Source organism: Oncorhynchus masou, chromosome 7, assembly GCF_036934945.1.
Source record: "Oncorhynchus masou masou isolate Uvic2021 chromosome 7, UVic_Omas_1.1, whole genome shotgun sequence".
In the NCBI taxonomy this organism is placed as follows: domain Eukaryota; kingdom Metazoa; phylum Chordata; class Actinopteri; order Salmoniformes; family Salmonidae; genus Oncorhynchus; species Oncorhynchus masou.
In genome coordinates, this window is record NC_088218.1 from 354,286 (window position 1) to 380,902 (window position 26,617).

Consider the following 26,617-nt stretch of genomic DNA (forward strand, 5'->3'; position numbering starts at 1 on the left):
CAAGCATAATGTCACTATCAGGAGGAAACACCCACTTGGCAATAAAACTCAATACTTATTAAAATTCAAGACCCATTCCCAAATCATGAACAGACAGATCGAGTCAGCTGGAAGCTATTTACAGTCTGTAAAGAGCTCTGTGTTTGGCTGGCTATCCCCATGCAGCTGTGGGTGTGGTGTGACGATGGAACTAGGTATCTGCTGCCACCTAGCGGTTGTCTTTCTACCCAGGCGATTTGGCTCAGTGTGAGCGCAGCGCTTTTATTCTCGGTTGTCTCGAACGCCCCCATTAAAGTGCTGCACTTCCTGCTTCTCTCCGACCCAGGAAATAAACAAGTCGGTGGTCTGGTTTAATTCACAGGCGGTGTCCTTTTAAAATAGCATTGGATTATAGCTATTTGGCTAAATTATCGCCTGTCACCATGGCCGGCTTCTTCAAGAAAAAGACAGTAGATGGTAAGTGTACACAGACTCGGCGTTTCAGCTAGCTGACATTAGCAAAGTTAGCCTCAGTCTCTTCTTATAAGAGTGTAACGTTAAGTATTACACATCTGTCTAACAGGTAGGCTCAGCACTCCTGAACATTCCTATTACAAGTCAGGATGTTGAATAAACTTAATGTTTTTCTATTTAAAAAAAAAACGAACTAGTGTTTGTCCTTAAATAGAAGGTAATCTGAAGGGGGGGGGGAGTGTTATCTGCCTGCCTTTCAGTACGCTGGTCTGTATAGAGAACCACAGAGTCATAACGACAATAACGTAGCAGTACGCTGGTCTGTATAGAGAACCACAGAGTCATAACGACAATAACGTAGCAGTACGCTGGTCTGTATAGAGAACCACAGAGTCATAACGACAATAACGTAGCAGTACGCTGGTCTGTATAGAGAACCACAGAGTCATAACGACAGTAACGTAGCAGTACGCTGGTCTGTATAGAGAACCACAGAGTCATAACGACAATAACGTAGCAGTACGCTGGTCTGTATAGAGAACCACAGAGTCATAACGACAATAACGTAGCAGTACGCTGGTCTGTATAGAGAACCACAGAGTCATAACGACAATAACGTAGCAGTACGCTGGTCTGTATAGAGAACCACAGAGTCATAACGACAATAACGTAGCAGTACGCTGGTCTGTATAGAGAACCACAGAGTCATAACGACAATAACGTAGCAGTACGCTGGTCTGTATAGAGAACCACAGAGTCATAACGACAATAACGTAATAGTACGCTGGTCTGTGTAGAGAACCACAGAGTCATAACGACAATAACGTAGCAGTACGCTGGTCTGTATAGAGAACCACAGAGTCATAACGACAATAACGTAGCAGTACGCTGGTCTGTATAGAGAACCACAGAGTCATAACGACAATAACGTAGCAGTACGCTGGTCTGTATAGAGAACCACAGAGTCATAACGACAATAACGTAGCAGTACGCTGGTCTGTATAGAGAACCACAGAGTCATAACGACAATAACGTAGCAGTACGCTGGTCTGTATAGAGAACCACAGAGTCATAACGACAATAACGTAGCAGTACGCTGGTCTGTATAGAGAACCACAGAGTCATAACGACAATAACGTAGCAGTACGCTGGTCTGTATAGAGAACCACAGAGTCATAACGACAATAACGTAGCAGTACGCTGGTCTGTATAGAGAACCACAGAGTCATAACGACAATAACGTAGCAGTACGCTGGTCTGTATAGAGAACCACAGAGTCATAACGACAATAACGTAGCAGTACGCTGGTCTGTATAGAGAACCACAGAGTCATAACGACAATAACGTAGCAGTACGCTGGTCTGTATAGAGAACCACAGAGTCATAACGACAATAACGTAGCAGTACGCTGGTCTGTATAGAGAATTCAAAGGGCTTCAGTGACATGGGAAACGTATGTTTTGGCCAAAAACAAGTGAAATAAACAATAACAATTGTTTCTCTCTTCTCCTCTGTTTGCCAAGAACTAGTACTGATCTTGTAGTTCTTTCCTACCGCTACCAAGGCCTAGTACTGATCTTGAAGTTCTCTCTCCCACCGCTGTGTCTAGATGTGATAAAGGAGCAGACCAAAGAGCTGAGAGGAACCCAGAGACAGATCACCAGAGACAGATCTTCCCTGGAGAAACAGGAAAAACAACTGGTGGGGGTGTAGTAGTAGTCTGTTCTGTAGTAGTGAATACAGAGGGTATCTGAGTCATGGATAATGTACAGTGTATTCAGACTGCCTCAATCTACACACACACACACACACACACACACACACACACACACACACACACACACACAATGACAAAGCAAAAAAAGATTGACATTTTTACCTATTTTATAAAAATAACTGAAATATCACATTTTACATCAGTATTCAGACCCTTTACTCAGTACCCTTTCCCTCGACACTGACAAGTTTCCCAGTCCCTGCTGTAGAAAAACAATCCCACCTCATGATGCTGCCACCACCATGCTTCACTGTAGGGATGGTATTGGCCAGGTGATGAGTGGTGCCTGGTTTCCTCCAGACGTGATGCTGCCACCACCATGCTTCACTGTAGGGATGCTATTGGCCAGGTGATGAGTGGTGCCTGGTTTCCTCCAGACGTGATGCTGCCACCACCATGCTTCACTGTAGGGATGGTATTGGCCAGGTGATGAGTGGTGCCTGGTTTCCTCCAGACGTGACGCTTGGCTTTCAGGCCAAAGAGTTCAATATTGGTCCTTTAGGCAAACTCCAAGCAGGCTGACATGTCTTTTACTGAGGAGGGGATTCTATCTGGCCACTCCACCATAAAGGCCTGATTGGTGGAGTGCTGCAGAGATGGTTGTCCTTCTGGAAGGTTCTCCCATCCCCACAGAGGACCTCGGGAGCTCTGTCAGAGTGACCATCGGGTTCTTGGTCACCTCCCTGACCAAGGCCCTTCTCCATCGATTGCTCAGTTTGGCCGGGTGGCCAGCTCTAGGAAGAGTCTTGGTGGTTCCAAACTTCTTCCAATGATGGAGGCCACTGTGTTCTTGGGGACCTTCAATACTGCAGAAATGTTTTGGTCCCTTCCCCAGATCTGTGCCTCAACACAATCCTGTCTCAGAGCTTTTCGGACAATTCCTTTGACCTCATGGCTTGGTTTTTGTTCTGTCAACTGTAGGACCTTATTTAGACAGGTGTGTACCTTTCCAAATCATGTACAATCAATTGAATTTACCACACGTGGACTCCAATCAAGTTGTAGAAACACCTCAAGGATGATCAATGGAAACAGGACGCACCTGAGCTCAATTTCGAGTCTCATAGCAAAGGGTCTGAATACTTATGTAAATAAGTATAGTATAAGTATAAATATTTTTTTTTTTTTGTAATACATTTGTAAAAAAATATCTAAACCTGTTTTCGCTTTGTCATTATGGGATATTGTGTGTAGATTGATGAAAAAAACATAAGTTTATTTAAGAACAAGGCTGTAATGTAAGAAAATGTGTAAAAAAGTCAAGGGGTCTGAGTTCTTTCCGGATGCTCTGTGGGTCCATGTGGAAAACCTCGTCTGTTTGTGACATCATTACATTCATGCCAAACATAACAATGGAGTGACAAGAAGTTGGTATGATGGCGAAAACAGGCTGTCACCCAGGCTAGTCAGCCCCTGTCTTGGTGTCTAGCTTTGTCTTTTGTATACAGTGCCCACCACGCTGGTAGGCGGCAGGGTAGCCTAGTGGTTAGAGTGTAGAGGAGACAGGTAGTCTAGTGGTTAGAGTGTAGAGGAGGCAGGTAGCCTAGTGGTTAGAGTGTAGAGGAGGCAGGTAGCCTAGTGGTTAGAGTGTAGAGGTGGCAGGTAGCCTAGTGGTTAGAGTGTAGAGGAGGCAGGTAGCCTAGTGGTTAGAGTGTAGAGGAGGCAGGTAGCCTAGTGGTTAGAGTGTAGAGGAGGCAGGTAGCCTAGGGTTGGTTAGAGTGTAGAGGTGGCAGGTAGCCTAGTGGTTAGAGTGTAGAGGAGGCAGGTAGCCTAGTGGTTAGAGTGTAGAGGCGGCAGGTAGCCTAGTGGTTAGAGTGTAGAGGAGGCAGGTAGCCTAGTGGTTAGGGTGTAGATTAGGCAGGTAGCCTAGTGGTTAGAGTGTAGAGGAGGCAGGTAGCCTAGTGGTTAGAGGGGGGTGTTGTTCTACCCCTGAACAAGGCAGTCAACCCACTGTTCCTAGACCAGTTAACCCACTGTTCGTAGACCAGTCAACCCACTGTTCGTAGACCAGTTAACCCACTGTTCCTTGACCAGTTAACCCACTAGACCAGTTAACCCACTGTTCCTAGACCAGTTAACCCACTGTTCCTAGACCAGTCAACCCACTGTTCCTAGACCAGTCAACCCACTGTTCCTATACCAGTCAACCCACTGTTCCTAGACCAGTCAACCCACTGTTCCTAGACCAGTCAACCCACTGTTCCTAGACCAGTTAACCCACTGTTCCTAGACCAGTTAACCCACTGTTCCTAGACCAGTTAACCCATTAGACCAGTTAACCCACTAGACCAGTTAACCCACTGTTCCTAGACCAGTTAACCCACTGTTCCTAGACAAGTTAACCCATTAGACCAGTTAACCCACTAGACCAGTTAACCCACTGTTCGTAGACCAGTCAAGCCACTGTTCCTAGACCGGTCAACCCACTGTTCCTAGACCGGTCAACCCACTGTTCCTAGACCGGTTAACCCACTGTTCCTAGACCAGTTAACCCACTAGACCAGTTAACCCACTGTTCCTAGACCAGTTAACCCAGTGTTCCTAGACCAGTCAACCCACTGTTCCTAGACCAGTTAACCCACTGTTCCTAGACCAGTTAACCCACTGTTCCTAGACCAGTTAACCCACTGTTCCTAGACCAGTTAACCCACTGTTCCTAGACCAGTCAACCCACTGTTCCTAGACCGGTCAACCCACTGTTCGTAGACCAGTTAACCCACTGTTCCTAGACCAGTTAACCCACTAGACCAGTCAACCCACTGTTCCTAGACCAGTCAACCCACTGTTCCTAGACCAGTTAACCCACTGTTCCTAGGGCCGTCGTTGAAAATAAGAATGTGTTCTTAACTGACTTGCCTGGTTAAATAAAGGTTAAACAAATAAAAATGCTTCACCGTAGGGATGGTGCCAGGTTCCCAGTGCATTTCTTAAAACCTGTTTTTGCTGTGTCATTATGGACTATTGTGATGTCATTATGGACTATTGTGATGTCATTATGGACTATTGTGATGTCATTATGGGCTATTGTGTGTGGATTGATGAGGGGGGGGGCGATTTTAAATAATTTTAGAATGCTGTAACAAAATGAGGGAAAAGTCTCTAAAGGGGTCTGAATACTGTCCGAATGCACGTTGTCTCCTAGGAGATGGAGATTAAGAAGATGGCGAAGACGGGGAACAAGGAGGCGTGTACCATCCTGGCCAAACAGCTGCTTCAGCTGAGGAGACAGAAGAACAGAAGCTACGCCGTTGGTTCAAAGGTCACCTCCATGTCCTCTCAGACCAAACTCATGAACTCCCAGATGAAGATGGCAGGGGCCATGGCAACCACTACCAAAGTACGTGTGGATCAGTGGGCTCTTCCCACAGGGGGGGTAATGTACATAGTGTGGATCAGTGGGCTTCTTCCCACGGGGGGGGGTGATGTTCCTAGTGTGGATCAGTGGGCTGCTTCTTCTTCCCACAGGGGGGGGGTGATGTACATAGTGTGGATCAGTGGGCTTCTTCCCACGGGGGGGTGATGTTCCTAGTGTGGATCAGTGGGCTGCTTCTTCTTCCCACAGGGTGGGTGATGTACCTAGTGTGGATCAGTGGGCTTCTTCCCACGGGGGGGGGGGTGGGGTGATGTACCTAGTGTGGGTCAGTGGGCTGCTTCCCACAGGGGGTGTGAGGTACCTAGTGTAGACACCTATGTCTCTGTCTGTCTGTCTGTCTGTGTCTCTGTCTGTCTCTGTGTCTCTCTCTGTGTCTCTCTCTGTGTCTTTGTCTGTGTCTCTGTCTGTCTGTCTGTCTGTCTGTGTCTCTGTCTGTCTGTGTCTCTGTCTGTCTGTGTCTCTGTCTGTCTGTGTCTCTGTCTGTCTGTGTCTGTGTCTGTTTGTCTGTCTCTCTGTCTGTCTGTCTGTGTCTCTGTCTGTCTGTCTGTCTGTCTGTCTGTCTGTCTGTCTGTCTGTCTGTCTGTCTGTCTGTGTCTCTGTCTGTCTGTGTCTCTGTCTGTCTGTGTCTGTCTGTCTGTGTCTCTGTCTGTCTGTGTCTGTTTGTCTGTCTCTCTGTCTGTCTGTCTGTGTCTCTTGTCTGTGTCTCTGTCTGTCTGTCTGTCTGTCTGTCTGTCTGTGTCTCTGTCTGTCTGTGTCTCTGTCTGTCTGTGTCTCTGTCTGTCTGTGTCTCTGTCTGTCTGTGTCTGTGTCTGTCTGTGTCTGTGTCTGTCTGTGTCTCTGTCTGTGTCTGTCTCTGTCTGTGTCCGTCTGTCTCTCTGTCTGTGTCTCCGTCTGTCTCTGTGTGTGCTGTATTGTAATGGGTGTTGCCTGCCTCTTGCAAAGTGTAACCAGCCCATGTGACTCTCTCTCCTCTCCCGTCTCAGACCATGCAGGCTGTCAATAAGAAGATGGACCCTCAGAAGATGCAACAGACCATGCAGAACTTCCAGAAGGAGAACATGAAGATGGAGATGTCAGAGGAGCTGAGTAAGACTGGATCTATATTACACATTCTATGTTGTTGTCCTCATGATGATAAGGCTGGATCTATATTACACATTCTATGTTGTTGTCCTCATGATGATAAGGCTGGATCTATATTACACATTCTATGTTGTCCTCCATGATGGTAAGACTGGATCTATTTTACACATTCTATGTTGTTGTCCTCATGATGATAAGGCTGGATCTATATTACACATTCTATGTTGTTGTCCTCATGATGATAAGGCTGGATCTATTTTACACATTCTATGTTGTCCTCCATGATGGTAAGACTGGATCTATATTACACATTCTATGTTGTTGTCCTCGTGATGATAAGACTGGATCTATTTTACACATTCTATGTTGTTGTCCTCGTGATGATAAGGCTGGATCTATTTTACACATTCTATGTTGTCCTCATGATGATAAGACTGCTAACGTAGCATAATATATATATATTGTGTACTACATGCCATTATTACCTATATAGTGTACTACATGCTATTAATACCTATATAGTGTACTACATGCTATTAATACCTATATAGTGTACTACATGCTATTAATACCTATATAGTGTACTACATGCTATTAATACCTATAGTGTACTACATGCTATTATTACCTATAGTGTACTACATGCTATTAATACCTATATAGTGTACTACATGCTATTATTACCTATATAGTGTACTACATGCTATTATTACCTATATAGTGTACTACATGCTATTAATACCTATATAGTGTACTACATGCTATTAATATATATAGTGTACTACATGCTATTAATATATATAGTGTACTACATGCTATTAATACCTATATAGTGTACTACATGCTATTATTACCTATATAGTGTACTACATGCTATTAATACCTATATAGTGTACTACATGCTATTAATACCTATATAGTGTACTACATGCTATTAATACCTATATAGTGTACTACATGCTATTAATACCTATATAGTGTACTACATGCTATTAATACCTATATAGTGTACTACATGCTATTAATACCTATATAGTGTACTACATGCTATTATTACCTATATAGTGTACTACATGCTATTATTACCTATATAGTGTACTACATGCTATTATTACCTATATAGTGTACTACATGCTATTAATACCTATATAGTGTACTACATGCTATTATTACATATAGTGTACTACATGCTATTAATACCTGTATAGTGTACTACATGCTATTATTACCTATAGTGTACTACATGCTATTATTACATATATAGTGTACTACATGCTATTAATACCTGTATAGTGTACTACATGCTATTATTACCTATATAGTGTACTACATGCTATTAATACCTATATAGTGTACTACATGCTATTAATACCTATATAGTGTACTACATGCTATTAATACCTATATAGTGTACTACATGCTATTAATACCTATATAGTGTACTACATGCTATTAATACCTATAGTGTACTACATGCTATTATTACCTATAGTGTACTACATGCTATTAATACCTATATAGTGTACTACATGCTATTATTACCTATATAGTGTACTACATGCTATTATTACCTATATAGTGTACTACATGCTATTAATACCTATATAGTGTACTACATGCTATTAATACCTATATAGTGTACTACATGCTATTAATACCTATATAGTGTACTACATGCTATTAATACCTATATAGTGTACTACATGCTATTATTACCTATATAGTGTACTACATGCTATTAATACCTATATAGTGTACTACATGCTATTAATACCTATATAGTGTACTACATGCTATTAATACCTATATAGTGTACTACATGCTATTAATACCTATATAGTGTACTACATGCTATTAATACCTATATAGTGTACTACATGCTATTAATACCTATATAGTGTACTACATGCTATTATTACCTATATAGTGTACTACATGCTATTATTACCTATATAGTGTACTACATGCTATTATTACCTATATAGTGTACTACATGCTATTAATACCTATATAGTGTACTACATGCTATTATTACATATAGTGTACTACATGCTATTAATACCTGTATAGTGTACTACATGCTATTATTACCTATAGTGTACTACATGCTATTATTACATATATAGTGTACTACATGCTATTAATACCTGTATAGTGTACTACATGCTATTATTACCTATATAGTGTACTCCATGCTATTAATACCTATATAATGTACTACATGCTATTATTACCTATATAGTGTACTACATGCTATTATTACATATATAATGTACTACATGCTATTATTACCTGTATAGTGTACTACATGCTATTATTACATATATAATGTACTACATGCTATTAATACCTGTATAGTGTACTCCATGCTATTAATACCTGTATAGTGTACTACATGCTATTATTACCTATAGTGTACTACATGCTATTATTACATATATAGTGTACTACATGCTATTAATACCTGTATAGTGTACTACATGCTATTATTACCTATATAGTGTACTCCATGCTATTAATACCTATATAATGTACTACATGCTATTATTACCTATATAGTGTACTACATGCTATTATTACATATATAGTGTACTACATGCTATTAATACCTATATAGTGTGCTACATGCCATTAATACCTATATAGTGTACTCCATGCCATTAATACCTATATAGTGTACTACATGCCATTAATACCTATATAGTGTGCTACATGCTATTAATACCTATATAGTGTGCTACATGCTATTAATACCTATATAGTGTGCTACATGCCATTAATACATATATAGTGTACTACATGCTATTATTACCTATATAGTGTACTCCATGCTATTAATACCTATATAGTGTACTCCATGCTATTAATACCTATATAGTGTACTACATGCTATTAATACCTATATAGTGTACTCCATGCTATTAATACCTATATAGTGTACTACATGCTATTAATACCTATATAGTGTACTACATGCTATTATTACCTATATAGTGTACTACATGCTATTAATACCTATATAGTGTACTACATGCTATTATTACCTATATAGTGTACTCCATGCCATTAATACCTATATAGTGTACTCCATGCTATTAATACCTATATAGTGTACTCCATGCTATTAATACCTATATAGTGTACTACATGCTATTAATACCTATATAGTGTACTACATGCTATTAATACCTGTATAGTGTACTACATGCTATTATTACCTATATAGTGTACTACATGCCATTAATACCTATATAGTGTGCTACATGCTATTAATACCTATATAGTGTGCTACATGCTATTAATACCTATATAGTGTACTACATGCTATTATTACCTATATAGTGTACTACATGCTATTAATACCTATATAGTGTACTACATGCTATTAATACCTATATAGTGTACTACATGCTATTAATACCTGTATAGTGTACTACATGCTATTATTACCTATATAGTGTACTACATGCCATTAATACCTATATAGTGTGCTACATGCTATTAATACCTATATAGTGTGCTACATGCTATTAATACCTATATAGTGTACTACATGCTATTATTACCTATATAGTGTACTACATGCTATTATTACCTATATAGTGTGCTACATGCTATTATTACCTATATAGTGTACTCCATGCTATTATTACCTATATAGTGTGCTACATGCCATTAATACCTATATAGTGTACTACATGCTATTATTACCTATATAGTGTGCTACATGCCATTAATACCTATATAGTGTACTACATGCTATTAATACCTATATAGTGTGCTACATGCTATTAATACCTATATAGTGTACTCCATGCTATTAATACCTATATAGTGTGCTACATGCCATTAATACCTATATAGTGTACTACATGCTATTAATACCTATATAGTGTGCTACATGCTATTAATACCTATATAGTGTACTCCATGCTATTATTACCTATATAGTGTGCTACATGCCATTATTACCTATATAGTGTACTCCATGCTATTATTACCTATATAGTGTGCTACATGCCATTAATACCTATATAGTGTACTACATGCTATTAATACCTATATAGTGTGCTACATGCTATTAATACCTATATAGTGTGCTCCATGCTATTAATACCTATATAGTGTACTCCATGCTATTAATACCTATATAGTGTACTCCATGCCATTAATACCTATATAGTGTACTCCATGCTATTAATACCTATATAGTGTACTACATGCTATTAATACCTATATAGTGTGCTACATGCTATTAATACCTATATAGTGTGCTACATGCTATTAATACCTATATAGTGTGCTACATGCTATTAATACCTATATAGTGTACTCCATGCTATTAATACCTATATAGTGTGCTACATGCTATTAATACCTATATAGTGTGCTACATGCTATTAATACCTATATAGTGTACTCCATGCTATTATTACCTATATAGTGTACTCCATGCCATTAATACCTATATAGTGTACTCCATGCTATTAATACCTATATAGTGTACTCCATGCTATTAATACCTATATAGTGTACTCCATGCCATTAATACCTATATAGTGTACTCCATGCTATTAATACCTATATAGTGTACTCCATGCTATTAATACCTATATAGTGTACTCCATGCCATTAATACCTATATAGTGTACTCCATGCTATTAATACCTATATAGTGTACTCCATGCCATTAATACCTATATAGTGTACTCCATGCTATTAATACCTATATAGTGTACTACATGCTATTAATACCTATATAGTGTACTCCATGCTATTAATACCTATATAGTGTACTACATGCTATTAATACCTATATAGTGTACTACATGCTATTATTACCTATATAGTGTACTACATGCTATTAATACCTATATAGTGTACTACATGCTATTATTACCTATATAGTGTACTACATGCTATTAATACCTATATAGTGTACTCCATGCTATTATTACCTATATAGTGTACTACATGCTATTAATACCTATATAGTGTACTACATGCTATTAATACCTATATAGTGTGCTACATGCTATTAATACCTATATAGTGTGCTACATGCTATTAATACCTATATAGTGTGCTACATGCTATTAATACCTATATAGTGTGCTACATGCCATTAATACCTATATAGTGTACTACATGCCATTATTACCTATATAGTGTACTACATGCCATTAATACCTATATAGTGTACCACATGCTATTAATACCTATATAGTGTACTACATGCTATTATTACCTATATAGTGTACTACATGCTATTAATACCTATATAGTGTACTACATGCTATTAATACCTATATAGTGTACTACATGCCATTAATACCTATATAGTGTACTACATGCTATTAATACCTATATAGTGTACTACATGCTATTAATACCTGTATAGTGTACTACATGCCATTAATACCTATATAGTGTGCTACATGCTATTAATACCTATATAGTGTGCTACATGCTATTAATACCTATATAGTGTGCTACATGCTATTAATACCTATATAGTGTACTACATGCTATTATTACCTATATAGTGTACTACATGCTATTATTACCTATATAGTGTGCTACATGCTATTATTACCTATATAGTGTACTCCATGCCATTATTACCTATATAGTGTGCTACATGCCATTAATACCTATATAGTGTACTACATGCCATTATTACCTATATAGTGTGCTACATGCCATTAATACCTATATAGTGTACTACATGCTATTAATACCTATATAGTGTGCTACATGCTATTAATACCTATATAGTGTACTCCATGCTATTAATACCTATATAGTGTGCTACATGCCATTAATACCTATATAGTGTACTACATGCTATTAATACCTATATAGTGTGCTACATGCTATTAATACCTATATAGTGTACTCCATGCTATTATTACCTATATAGTGTGCTACATGCCATTATTACCTATATAGTGTACTCCATGCTATTATTACCTATATAGTGTGCTACATGCCATTATTACCTATATAGTGTACTCCATGCTATTATTACCTATATAGTGTGCTACATGCCATTAATACCTATATAGTGTACTACATGCTATTAATACCTATATAGTGTGCTACATGCTATTAATACCTATATAGTGTGCTCCATGCTATTAATACCTATATAGTGTACTCCATGCTATTAATACCTATATAGTGTACTACATGCTATTAATACCTATATAGTGTACTACATGCTATTAATACCTATATAGTGTACTACATGCTATTAATACCTATATAGTGTACTCCATGCCATTAATACCTATATAGTGTACTACATGCTATTAATACCTATATAGTGTACTACATGCTATTAATACCTATATAGTGTACTACATGCTATTAATACCTATATAGTGTACTACATGCCATTAATACCTATATAGTGTACTACATGCTATTAATACCTATATAGTGTACTACATGCTATTAATACCTGTATAGTGTACTACATGCCATTAATACCTATATAGTGTGCTACATGCTATTAATACCTATATAGTGTGCTACATGCTATTAATACCTATATAGTGTGCTACATGCTATTAATACCTATATAGTGTACTACATGCTATTATTACCTATATAGTGTACTACATGCTATTATTACCTATATAGTGTGCTACATGCTATTATTACCTATATAGTGTACTCCATGCCATTATTACCTATATAGTGTGCTACATGCCATTAATACCTATATAGTGTACTACATGCCATTATTACCTATATAGTGTGCTACATGCCATTAATACCTATATAGTGTACTACATGCTATTAATACCTATATAGTGTGCTACATGCTATTAATACCTATATAGTGTACTCCATGCTATTAATACCTATATAGTGTGCTACATGCCATTAATACCTATATAGTGTACTACATGCTATTAATACCTATATAGTGTGCTACATGCTATTAATACCTATATAGTGTACTCCATGCTATTATTACCTATATAGTGTGCTACATGCCATTATTACCTATATAGTGTACTCCATGCTATTATTACCTATATAGTGTGCTACATGCCATTATTACCTATATAGTGTACTCCATGCTATTATTACCTATATAGTGTGCTACATGCCATTAATACCTATATAGTGTACTACATGCTATTAATACCTATATAGTGTGCTACATGCTATTAATACCTATATAGTGTGCTCCATGCTATTAATACCTATATAGTGTACTCCATGCTATTAATACCTATATAGTGTACTACATGCTATTAATACCTATATAGTGTACTACATGCTATTAATACCTATATAGTGTACTACATGCTATTAATACCTATATAGTGTACTCCATGCCATTAATACCTATATAGTGTACTACATGCTATTAATACCTATATAGTGTACTACATGCTATTAATACCTGTATAGTGTACTACATGCTATTATTACCTATATAGTGTACTACATGCCATTAATACCTATATAGTGTGCTACATGCTATTAATACCTATATAGTGTGCTACATGCTATTAATACCTATATAGTGTACTACATGCTATTATTACCTATATAGTGTACTACATGCTATTATTACCTATATAGTGTGCTACATGCTATTATTACCTATATAGTGTACTCCATGCCATTATTACCTATATAGTGTGCTACATGCCATTAATACCTATATAGTGTGCTACATGCTATTATTACCTATATAGTGTGCTACATGCCATTAATACCTATATAGTGTACTACATGCTATTAATACCTATATAGTGTGCTACATGCTATTAATACCTATATAGTGTACTCCATGCCATTAATACCTATATAGTGTGCTACATGCCATTAATACCTATATAGTGTACTACATGCTATTAATACCTATATAGTGTGCTACATGCTATTAATACCTATATAGTGTGCTCCATGCTATTATTACCTATATAGTGTGCTACATGCCATTATTACCTATATAGTGTACTCCATGCTATTATTACCTATATAGTGTGCTACATGCCATTAATACCTATATAGTGTACTACATGCTATTAATACCTATATAGTGTGCTACATGCTATTAATACCTATATAGTGTGCTCCATGCTATTAATACCTATATAGTGTACTCCATGCTATTAATACCTATATAGTGTACTCCATGCCATTAATACCTATATAGTGTACTCCATGCTATTAATACCTATATAGTGTACTACATGCTATTAATACCTATATAGTGTGCTACATGCTATTAATACCTATATAGTGTGCTACATGCTATTAATACCTATATAGTGTGCTACATGCTATTAATACCTATATAGTGTGCTCCATGCTATTAATACCTATATAGTGTGCTACATGCTATTAATACCTATATAGTGTGCTACATGCTATTAATACCTATATAGTGTGCTACATGCTATTAATACCTATATAGTGTGCTACATGCCATTAATACCTATATAGTGTACTACATGCTATTATTACCTATATAGTGTACCACATGCCATTAATACCTATATAGTGTACCACATGCTATTAATACCTATATAGTGTACTACATGCTATTATTACCTATATAGTGTACTACATGCTATTAATACCTATATAGTGTACTACATGCTATTAATACCTATATAGTGTACTCCATGCCATTAATACCTATATAGTGTACTACATGCTATTAATACCTATATAGTGTACTACATGCTATTAATACCTGTATAGTGTACTACATGCTATTATTACCTATATAGTGTACTACATGCCATTAATACCTATATAGTGTGCTACATGCTATTAATACCTATATAGTGTACTACATGCTATTATTACCTATATAGTGTACTACATGCTATTATTACCTATATAGTGTGCTACATGCTATTATTACCTATATAGTGTACTCCATGCCATTATTACCTATATAGTGTGCTACATGCCATTAATACCTATATAGTGTACTACATGCTATTATTACCTATATAGTGTGCTACATGCCATTAATACCTATATAGTGTACTACATGCTATTAATACCTATATAGTGTGCTACATGCTATTAATACCTATATAGTGTACTCCATGCTATTAATACCTATATAGTGTGCTACATGCCATTAATACCCATATAGTGTACTACATGCTATTAATACCTATATAGTGTGCTACATGCTATTAATACCTATATAGTGTACTCCATGCCATTATTACCTATATAGTGTGCTACATGCCATTATTACCTATATAGTGTACTCCATGCTATTAATACCTATATAGTGTACTACATGCTATTAATACCTATATAGTGTACTCCATGCTATTATTACCTATATAGTGTACTCCATGCCATTAATACCTATATAGTGTACTCCATGCTATTAATACCTATATAGTGTACTCCATGCTATTAATACCTATATAGTGTACTCCATGCTATTAATACCTATATAGTGTACTCCATGCCATTAATACCTATATAGTGTACTCCATGCTATTAATACCTATATAGTGTACTCCATGCCATTAATACCTATATAGTGTACTCCATGCTATTAATACCTATATAGTGTACTACATGCTATTAATACCTATATAGTGTACTCCATGCTATCAATACCTATATAGTGTACTACATGCTATCAATACCTATATAGTGTACTACATGCTATTATTACCTATATAGTGTACTACATGCTATTAATACCTATATAGTGTACTACATGCTATTATTACCTATATAGTGTACTACATGCTATTAATACCTATATAGTGTACTCCATGCTATTATTACCTATATAGTGTACTACATGCTATTAATACCTATATAGTGTACTACATGCTATTAATACCTATATAGTGTACTCCATGCTATTAATACCTATATAGTGTACTCCATGCTATTAATACCTATATAGTGTACTCCATGCTATTAATACCTATATAGTGTACTACATGCTATTATTACCTATATAGTGTACTACATGCTATTATTACCTATATAGTGTACTACATGCTATTAATACCTATATAGTGTACTACATGCTATTATTACCTATATAGTGTACTACATGCTATTATTACCTATATAGTGTACTACATGCCATTATTACCTATATAGTGTACTACATGCTATTAATACCTATATAGTGTACTCCATGCCATTATTACCTATATAGTGTACTACATGCTATTAATACCTATATAGTGTGCTACATGCCATTAATACCTATATAGTGTACTACATGCCATTAATACCTATATAGTGTACTCCATGCTATTAATACCTATATAGTGTACTACATGCTATTAATACCTATATAGTGTACTACATGCTATTAATACCTATATAGTGTACTACATGCTATTAATACCTATATAGTGTACTACATGCTATTAATACCTATATAGTGTGCTACATGCCATTAATACCTATATAGTGTACTCCATGCCATTAATACCTATATAGTGTACTCCATGCTATTAATACCTATATAGTGTACTCCATGCCATTAATACCTATATAGTGTACTCCATGCCATTAATACCTATATAGTGTACTCCATGCTATTAATACCTATATAGTGTACTACATGCTATCAATACCTATATAGTGTACTACATGCTATTATTACCTATATAGTGTACTACATGCTATTAATACCTATATAGTGTACTACATGCTATTATTACCTATATAGTGTACTACATGCTATTAATACCTATATAGTGTACTCCATGCTATTATTACCTATATAGTGTACTACATGCTATTAATACCTATATAGTGTACTACATGCTATTAATACCTATATAGTGTACTCCATGCTATTAATACCTATATAGTGTACTCCATGCTATTAATACCTATATAGTGTACTCCATGCTATTAATACCTATATAGTGTACTCCATGCTATTAATACCTATATAGTGTACTCCATGCTATTAATACCTATATAGTGTACTACATGCTATTATTACCTATATAGTGTACTACATGCTATTATTACCTATATAGTGTACTACATGCTATTAATACCTATATAGTGTACTACATGCTATTATTACCTATATAGTGTACTACATGCTATTATTACCTATATAGTGTACTACATGCCATTATTACCTATATAGTGTACTACATGCTATTAATACCTATATAGTGTACTCCATGCCATTATTACCTATATAGTGTACTACATGCTATTAATACCTATATAGTGTGCTACATGCCATTAATACCTATATAGTGTACTACATGCCATTAATACCTATATAGTGTACTCCATGCTATTAATACCTATATAGTGTACTACATGCTATTAATACCTATATAGTGTGCTACATGCCATTAATACCTGTATAGTGTACTACATGCTATTATTACATATATAGTGTACTACATGCTATTAATACCTATATAGTGTGCTACATGCCATTAATACCTATATAGTGTACTCCATGCCATTAATACCTATATAGTGTGCTACATGCCATTAATACCTGTATAGTGTACTACATGCTATTAATACCTATATAGTGTGCTACATGCCATTAATACCTGTATAGTGTACTCCATGCCATTAATACCTGTATAGTGTACTACATGCTATTAATACCTATATAGTGTACTACATGCTATTAATACCTATATAGTGTACTCCATGCTATTAATACCTATATAGTGTGCTACATGCTATTAATACCTATATAGTGTGCTACATGCTATTAATACCTATATAGTGTGCTACATGCCATTAATACCTGTATAGTGTACTCCATGCCATTAATACCTGTATAGTGTACTACATGCTATTAATACCTATATAGTGTACTACATGCTATTAATACCTATATAGTGTACTACATGCTATTAATACCTATATAGTGTACTACATGCTATTATTACCTATATAGTGTACTACATGCTATTAATACCTATATAGTGTACTACATGCTATTAATACATATATAGTGTACTACATGCTATTAATACATATATAGTGTACTACATGCTATTATTACCTATATAGTGTACTACATGCTATTAATACCTATATAGTGTGCTACATGCTATTAATACCTATATAGTGTACTACATGCTATTATTACCTATATAGTGTGCTACATGCTATTAATACCTATATAGTGTACTACATGCTATTAATACCTGTATAGTGTACTACATGCTATTAATACCTATATAGTGTACTACATGCTATTAATACCTATATAGTGTACTACATGCTATTATTACCTATATAGTGTACTACATGCTATTAATACCTATATAGTGTACTACATGCTATTAATACCTATATAGTGTACTACATGCTATTAATACCTATATAGTGTACTACATGCTATTAATACCTATATAGTGTACTACATGCTATTATTACCTATATAGTGTACTACATGCTATTAATACCTATATAGTGTACTACATGCTATTATTACCTATATAGTGTACTACATGCTATTAATACCTATATAGTGTACTACATGCTATTATTGCATTTCAATTAACAGCTGTGCCTTCTGTTAATTAGTGGAATTTCTTTCCTTAATGCATTTGAGCCAATCAGTTGTGTTGTGACAAGGTAGGGGTGGTACACAGAAGACAGCCCTATTGGGTAACAGACCAAGTCCATATTATGGCAAGAACAGCTCAAGTAAGCAAAGAGAAACGACAGCACATCATTACTTTAAGACATGAAGGTCAGTCAATGCGGAACATTTCAAGAACTTTGAAAGTTTCTTCAAGTGCAGTCGCAAAAACCATCAAGAGCTATGATGAAACTGGCTCTCATGAGGACCGCCACAGGAAAGGAAGACCCAGAGTTACCTCTGCTGCAGAGGATAAGTTCATTAGAGTTACCAGCCTCAGAAATTGCAGCCCAAATAAATGCTTCAGTTCAAATAACAGACACATCAACATCAACTGTTCACAGGAGACTGAGTGAATCAGACCTTCATGGTCGAATTGCTGCAAAGAAACCACTACTAAAGGACACCAATAAGAAGAGACTTTGATTGGGCAAAGAAACACGAGCAGTGGACATTAGACCGGTGAAGAATGTTGGTTCCAACCGCGGTGTCTTTGAGACGCAGAGTAGGTGAACGGATGATCTCCCCATTTGTGGTTCCCACATTGAAGCATGGAGGAGGTGGTGAGGGGGGTGCTTTGCTGGTGTCTGTGATTTTATTTAGAATTTAAAGCACACTTAACCAACATCACCCTCCACAATCCCCCAACCTCAACCCAGTTGAGATGGTTCGGGATGAGTTGGACCGCAGAGTGAATGAAAAGCAGCCAACAAGTGCTCAGCATATGTGGGAACTCCTTCAAGACTGTTGGAAAAGCATTCCAGGTGAAGCTGGTTGAGAGAATGCCAAGAGTGTGCAAAGCTGTCATCAAGACAAAGGCTGGCTACTTTGAAGAATCTCAAATATAAAATATTTTGATTTGGTGAACACTTGGTTTTGGTTACTACATGATATTTCATAGTTCTGATGTCTTCAATATTATTCTACAATGTAGAAAATAGTAAAAATAAAGAAAAACCCTTGAATGAGTAGGTGTTCTAAAACTTTTGACTGGTTGTGTGTGTGTGTGTGTGTGTGTGTGTGTGTGTTATGACAAGGGATGTTTTAATATGAGTCATCTCTCTGTCCCCTTCTCTCAGTTAAAACCCTTGAATGAGTAGGTGTTCTAAAACTTTTGACCGGGTGTGTGTGTGTGTGTGCGTTTGTTTTAATAGGAGTCATCTCTCTGTCCCCTTCTCTCAGTTAACGACACGCTGGACGAGATCTTTGACGAGTCCGGAGACGAGGAGGAGTCTGATAGCATTGTTAACCAGGTTCTGGACGAGATCGGCATCGAGATATCAGGGAAGGTGAGATATTGGTGTTTTTATTGTCAAATAAAATGTGTTCTCGATGATGTACCTGATTTTTAATAAAGCCAGAATAAATCTAGAGACTAAACCCTGAAAGAGATCCTTGGGGCAGGTTTCCCAGATGTAGATCTGAAATAGAACCAGGGTTCGTCAGTGTCCGGGAAACTGGACCTGTATCTAGCATTATAAACTGTCTGGTTCCAGCCCTGAATGCTGATTGGCTGACAAGGGTCCAACTGGGTTAGGGTCCAACTGGGTTAGGGTCCCACTGGGTTAGTGTCCCACTGGGTTAGGGTCCCACTGGGTTAGGGTCCCACTGGGTTAGGGTCCCACTGGGTTAGGGTCCAACTGGGTTAGGGTCCAACTGGGTTAGGGTCCCTCTGGGTTAGGGTCCAACTGGGTTAGGGTCCCTCTGGGTTAGGGTCCCACTGGGTTAGGGTCCAACTGGGTTAGGGTCCAACTGGGTTAGGGTCCAACTGGGTTAGGGTCCCACTGGGTTAGGGTCTTACTGGGTTAGGGTCTTACTGGGTTAGGGTCTTACTGGGTTAGGGTCCCACTGGGTTCGGGTCCAACTGGGTTTGGGTCCCACTGGGTTAGGGTCCAACTGGGTTAGGGTCCAACTGGGTTAGGGTCCAACTGGATTAGGGTCCTACTGGGGATGTCATTCTGCAGCTCTATGGAAATACTCTGTAAAGTAAGTTAGCCTTGTCTGAGCCAGAATGGGCCATAATCTCCTGTTTCTGTAGTGAGACAGCTTGATGTACAGGACACCCCCTGGACAGGACACTAGTCTATCTCCTGTTTCTGTAGTGAGACAGCTTGATGTACCAGGACACCCCCTGGACAGGACACTGGTCCTGTGGAAATACTATGAATGGCGTATGCTTGGGAGAATCAAGGTTGAGTTGATTCGCTTGGGAGAATCAAGGTTGAGTTGATTCGCTTGGGAGAATCAAGGTTGAGTTGATTCACTAGGGTAGCCTAGTGGTTAGAGCGTTGGACTAGTAACCGGAAGGTTGCGAGTTCAAACCCCCGAGCTAACAAGGTACAAATCTGTCGTTCTGCCCCTGAACAGGCAGTTAACCCACTGTTCCCAGGCCGTCATTGACAATAAGAATTTGTTCTTAACTGACTTGCCTAGTTAAATAAAGGTTAAATTAAAAATAAATAAAAAAAACTTGGGAGAATCAAGGTTGAGTTGATTCGCTTGGGAGAATCAAGGTTGAGTTGATTCGCTTGGGAGAATCAAGGTTGAGTTGATTCGCTTGGGAGAATCAAGGTTGAGTTGATTCGCTTGGGAGAATCAAGGTTGAGTTGATTCGCTTGGGAGAATCAAGGTTGAGTTGATTCGCTTGGGAGAATCAAGGTTGAGTTGATTCACTTGTTGTTCTTATTGATCGTAGATGGTGAACGCTCCTTCAACCAGCAGAAACAACCCCACCTCTTCTGCCACCAAATCAGACGGCATCTCAGACGAAGACATCGAACGACAGCTCAAAGCCTTGGGAGTGGACTAACACACACACACACACCCACACACACCCTGTGCCTGGACACACACACACGACTCCCCCTGTTCAGTTTCTGACATGCCTTTTCTGGGATATGGTGACACTATTATATTTATATATATATATATCTGACTATAGATGGCACATGGTGTAGTTGTAGATGTCCTGCAGTGTATTGGGTCTACGCAGTGGGCCACACAAGGAGAGTGAATAACAGGGCCACCACGTTCAGTAGCCTGACGTTGTAGAACGTCGCTGATACAATGTAACGAATAAGAGCCTCATTCTACACGTCAGAGAGGCGTGTTTTTGTTCTGTACAGCACGCTCCTATCTGAACGTTGCAAAACGTTTTCGTCCTACTGAACGCGCCCCTCCCCAGGTTTCCCACCTGTGTGGAGTTTTAGAACAGGAAGTAAAGGACAACACTCATTGTCAGCCATATCTTTTCATTTTGAATGCATGAACAGTAGAATCTGAAACTACCTTACCTTTATCCCTGTGTCCCCCTTACCTTTATCCCCCCCCCCACTTAGCCCCACCTCTCCCTGTCCCACCCCCCCCCTTAGCCCCACCTCTCCCTGTGTCCCACGGAGACCTGGGCTTCTGAGGCCGACTGGATCTCCATGTTATTACATTACCACTTAGCCCCACCTCTCCCTGTGTCCCCCTCTAGCCTCACCTCTCCCTGTGTCCCCCTCTAGCCTCACCTCTCCCTGTGTCCCCCTCTAGCCTCACCTCTCCCTGTGCCCCCCCCCTAGCCTCACCTCTCCCTGTGTCCCCCCTAGCCTCACCTCTCCCTGCCCCCCCTAGCCTCACCTCTCCCTGCCCCCCTAGCCTCACCTCTCCCTGCCCCCTAGCCTCACCTCTCCCTGTGTCCCCCCCCTAGCCTCACCTCTCCCTGTGTCCCCCCCCTAGCCTCACCTCTCCCTGTGTCTCCCCCCCCTAGCCTCACCTCTCCCTGTGTCCCCCCTAGCCTCACCTCTTCCTGTGTCCCCTCCCCCTAGCCCCACCTCTCCCTGTGTCCCCCCCCCTACCCCCCTTCCCCTAGCCCCCTCTCCCTGTGCCCCCTCCCCCTAGCCCCCCTCTCCCTGTGTCCCCCTCCCCCTAGCCCCACCTCTCCCTGTGTCCCCCCCATAGCCTCACCTCTCCCTGTGCCCCCTCCCCCTAGCCCCACCTCTCCCTGTGCCCCCCTCCCCCTAGCCCCACCTCTCCCTGTGCCCCCCCTCCCCCTAGCCCCACCTCTCCCTGTGCCCCCTCCCCCTAGCCCCACCTCTCCCTGTGTGCCCCCCATAGCCTCACCTCTCCCTGTGTCCCCCCTAGCCTCACCTCCCCCTGCCCCCCCCCTAGCCTCACCTCTCCCTGTGTCCCCTCCCCCTTAGCCCCACCTCTTCCTGTGTCCCCCCCCCCCTTAGCCCCACCTCTCCCTGTGCCCCCCCTCCCTAGCCCCACCTCTCCCTGTGTCCCCCCTACCCCTAGCCCCACCTCTCCCTGTGTCCCCCCCCCCTAGCCCCACCTCTCCCTGTGCCCCCCCCCTCCCCCTAGCCCCACCTCTCCCTGTGTGTCCCACGGAGACCTGGGCTTCTGAGGCTGACTGGATCTCCATGTTATTACATTACCACTTAGCCCTGTGTGTCCCCCCACCTCTCCCTGTGCCACCCCCTAGCCCCACCTCTCCCCCACCTCTCCTTGTTCCCGTTCCAACAGTCATAGCAGAAAAACAAAGATGAAGTCTATCTTCTCGTTTTGAGAAAGTGTAAATAAATAAAAATACCTTTTTCATCAGATATACAAGGCCCTTCATCAGATATACAAGGCCCTTCATCACATATACAAGGCCCTTCATCACATAGTCTCTGTGTGTCTCCCTGTACAAGGCCCTTCATCACATATACAAGGCCCTTCATCAGATGTACAAGGCCCTTCATCAGATGTACAAGGCCCTTCATCACATATACAAGGCCCTTCATCACATATACAAGGCCCTTCATCAGATGTACAAGGCCCTTCATCAGATGTACAAGGCCCTTCATCAGATGTACAAGGCCCTTCATCACATATACAAGGCCCTTCATCAGATGTACAAGGCCCTTCATCAGATGTACAAGGCCCTTCATCACATATACAAGGCCCTTCATCACATATACAAGGCCCTTCATCACATATACAAGGCCCTTCATCAGATGTACAAGGCCCTTCATCAGATGTACAAGGCCCTTCATCAGATGTACAAGGCCCTTCATCACATATACAAGGCCCTTCATCAGATGTACAAGGCCCTTCATCAGATATACAAGGCCCTTCATCACATATACAAGGCCCTTCATCAGATCTTCGGTCTGAAACAGAAAGCTGTCAGTAGAACCTGGTCTAAAGTAGTGCACTATATAGGGAATAGGGCCCTAGTCTAAAGTAGTGTACTATATAGGGTCCTGGTCTAAAGTAGTGCACTATATAGGGAATAGGGCCCTGGTCTAAAGTAGTGTACTAAATAGGGTCCTGGTCTAAAGTAGTGCACGATTTAGGGAATAGGGTTCTATAGGGCCCTGGTATAAATTAGTGCACTATATAGGGAATAGGGTTCTGGTCTAAAGTAGTGCACTATTTAAGCAATAGGGCCCTGGTCTAAAGTAGTGCACTATTTAAGGGATAGGGCCCTGGTCTAAAGTAGTGTACTATTTAAGGAATAGGGCCCTGGTCTAAAGTAGTGCACCATTTAAGGAATAGGGCCCTGGTCTAAAGTAGTGCACTATATAGGGAATAGGGTTCTATAGGGCTCTGGTCTAAAGTAGTGCACTATATAGGGAATAGGGTTCTATAGGGCTCTGGTCTAAAGTAGTGCACTATATAGGGAATAGGGTTCTATAGGGCTCTGGTCTAAAGTAGTGCACTATATAGGGAATAGGGTTCTATAGGGTCCTGGTCTAAAGTAGTGCATTATATAGGGAATAGGGTTCTATATGGCTCTGGTCTAAAGTAGTGCACTATATAGGGAATAGGGTTCTATAGGATCCTGGTCTAAAGTAGTGCATTATATAGGGAATAGGGTTCTATATGGCTCTGGTCTAAAGTAGTGCACTATATAGGGAATAGGGTTCTATATGGCTCTGGTCTAAAGTAGTGCACTATATAGGGAATAGGGTTCTATATGGCCCTGGTCTAAAGTAGTGCATTATATAGGGAATAGGGTTCTATAAGGCTCTGGTCTAAAGTAGTGCACTATATAGGGAATAGGGTTCTATAGGGTCCTGGTCTAAAGTAGTGCACTATATAGGGAATAGGGTTCTATAGGGCCCTGGTCTAAAGTAGTGCACTATTTAGGGAATAGGTTTCTATAGGGCCCTGGTCTAAAGTAGTGCACTATATAGGGAATAGGGTTCTATAGGGCTCTGGTCTAAAGTAGTGCATTACATAGGGAATAGTGTTCTATAGGGCTCTGGTCTAAAGTAGTGCACTATTTAGGGAATAGGGTTCTATAGGGCCCTGGTCTAAAGTAGTGCACTATTTAGGGAATAGGGTTCTATAGGGCTCTGGTCTAAAGTAGTGCACTATTTAGGGAATAGGGTTCTATAGGGCTCTGGTCTAAAGTAGTGCACTATTTAGGGAATAGGGTTCTATAGGGCCCTGGTCTAAAGTAGTGCACTATTTAGGGAATAGGGTTCTATAGGGCCCTGGTCTAAAGTAGTGCACTATTTAGGGAATAGGGTTCTATAGGGCCCTGGTCTAAAGTAGTGCACTATTTAGGGAATAGGGTTCTATAGGGCCCTGGTCTAAAGTAGTGCACTATTTAGGGAATAGGTTTCTATAGGGCCCTGGTCTAAAGTAGTGCACTATTTAGGGAATAGGTTTCTATAGGGCCCTGGTCTAAAGTAGTGCACTATTTAGGGAATAGGTTTCTATAGGGCCCTGGTCTAAAGTAGTGCACTATTTAGGGAATAGGTTTCTATAGGGCCCTGGTCTAAAGTAGTGCACTATTTAGGGAATAGGTTTCTATAGGGCCCTGGTCTAAAGTAGTGCACTATTTAGGGAATAGGTTTCTATAGGGCCCTGGTCTAAAGTAGTGCACTATTTAGGGAATATGTTTCTATAGGGCCCTGGTCTAAAGTAGTGCACTATTTAGGGAATAGGTTTCTATAGGGCCCTGGTCTAAAGTAGTGCACTATTTAGGGAAAAGGGTTCTATAGGGCCCTGGTCTAAAGTAGTGCACTATTTAGGGAATAGGGTTCTATAGGGCCCTGGTCTAAAGTAGTGCACTATTTAGGGAATAGGGTTCTATAGGGCTCTGGTCTAAAGTAGTGCACTATTTAGGGAATAGGGTTCTATATGGCTCTGGTCTAAAGTAGTGCACTATATAGGGAATAGGGTTCTATAGGTCCCTGGTCTAAAGTAGTGCACTATATATAGGGAATAGGGTTCTATAGGTCCCTGGTCTAAAGTAGTGCACTATATAGGGAATAGGGTTCTATAGGTCCCTGGTCTAAAGTAGTGTAGTATATAGGGAATAGGGTTC

The 26,617-nt window shown here is 39.4% G+C and overlaps 1 protein-coding gene across 1 annotated transcript; it reads left to right on the top strand.

Annotated features, from left to right (window-relative positions):
- The first annotated feature begins 304 nt into the window (after window positions 1-304).
- On the top strand, window positions 305-22,611 carry LOC135543109 (charged multivesicular body protein 2b-like). Its single transcript, XM_064970184.1, has 6 exons — window positions 305-456; window positions 2,063-2,154; window positions 5,373-5,567; window positions 6,587-6,689; window positions 20,488-20,594; window positions 22,001-22,611. The coding sequence occupies exons 1-6, from the start codon at window positions 423-425 to the stop codon at window positions 22,112-22,114; spliced, it is 645 nt and encodes a 214-aa protein (XP_064826256.1). The 5' UTR covers window positions 305-422; the 3' UTR covers window positions 22,115-22,611.
- The last annotated feature ends 4,006 nt before the right edge of the window (window positions 22,612-26,617 follow it).

Coding starts and splice junctions, on each gene's coding strand:
- LOC135543109 (XM_064970184.1), top strand. CDS start 423: ATGGCCGGCTTCTTCAAGAAAAAGACAGTAGATG. Junction 457..2,062: donor CAAGAAAAAGACAGTAGATG/GTAAGTGTACAC, acceptor CGCTGTGTCTAG/ATGTGATAAAGGAGCAGACC. Junction 2,155..5,372: donor AGAAACAGGAAAAACAACTG/GTGGGGGTGTAG, acceptor GTTGTCTCCTAG/GAGATGGAGATTAAGAAGAT.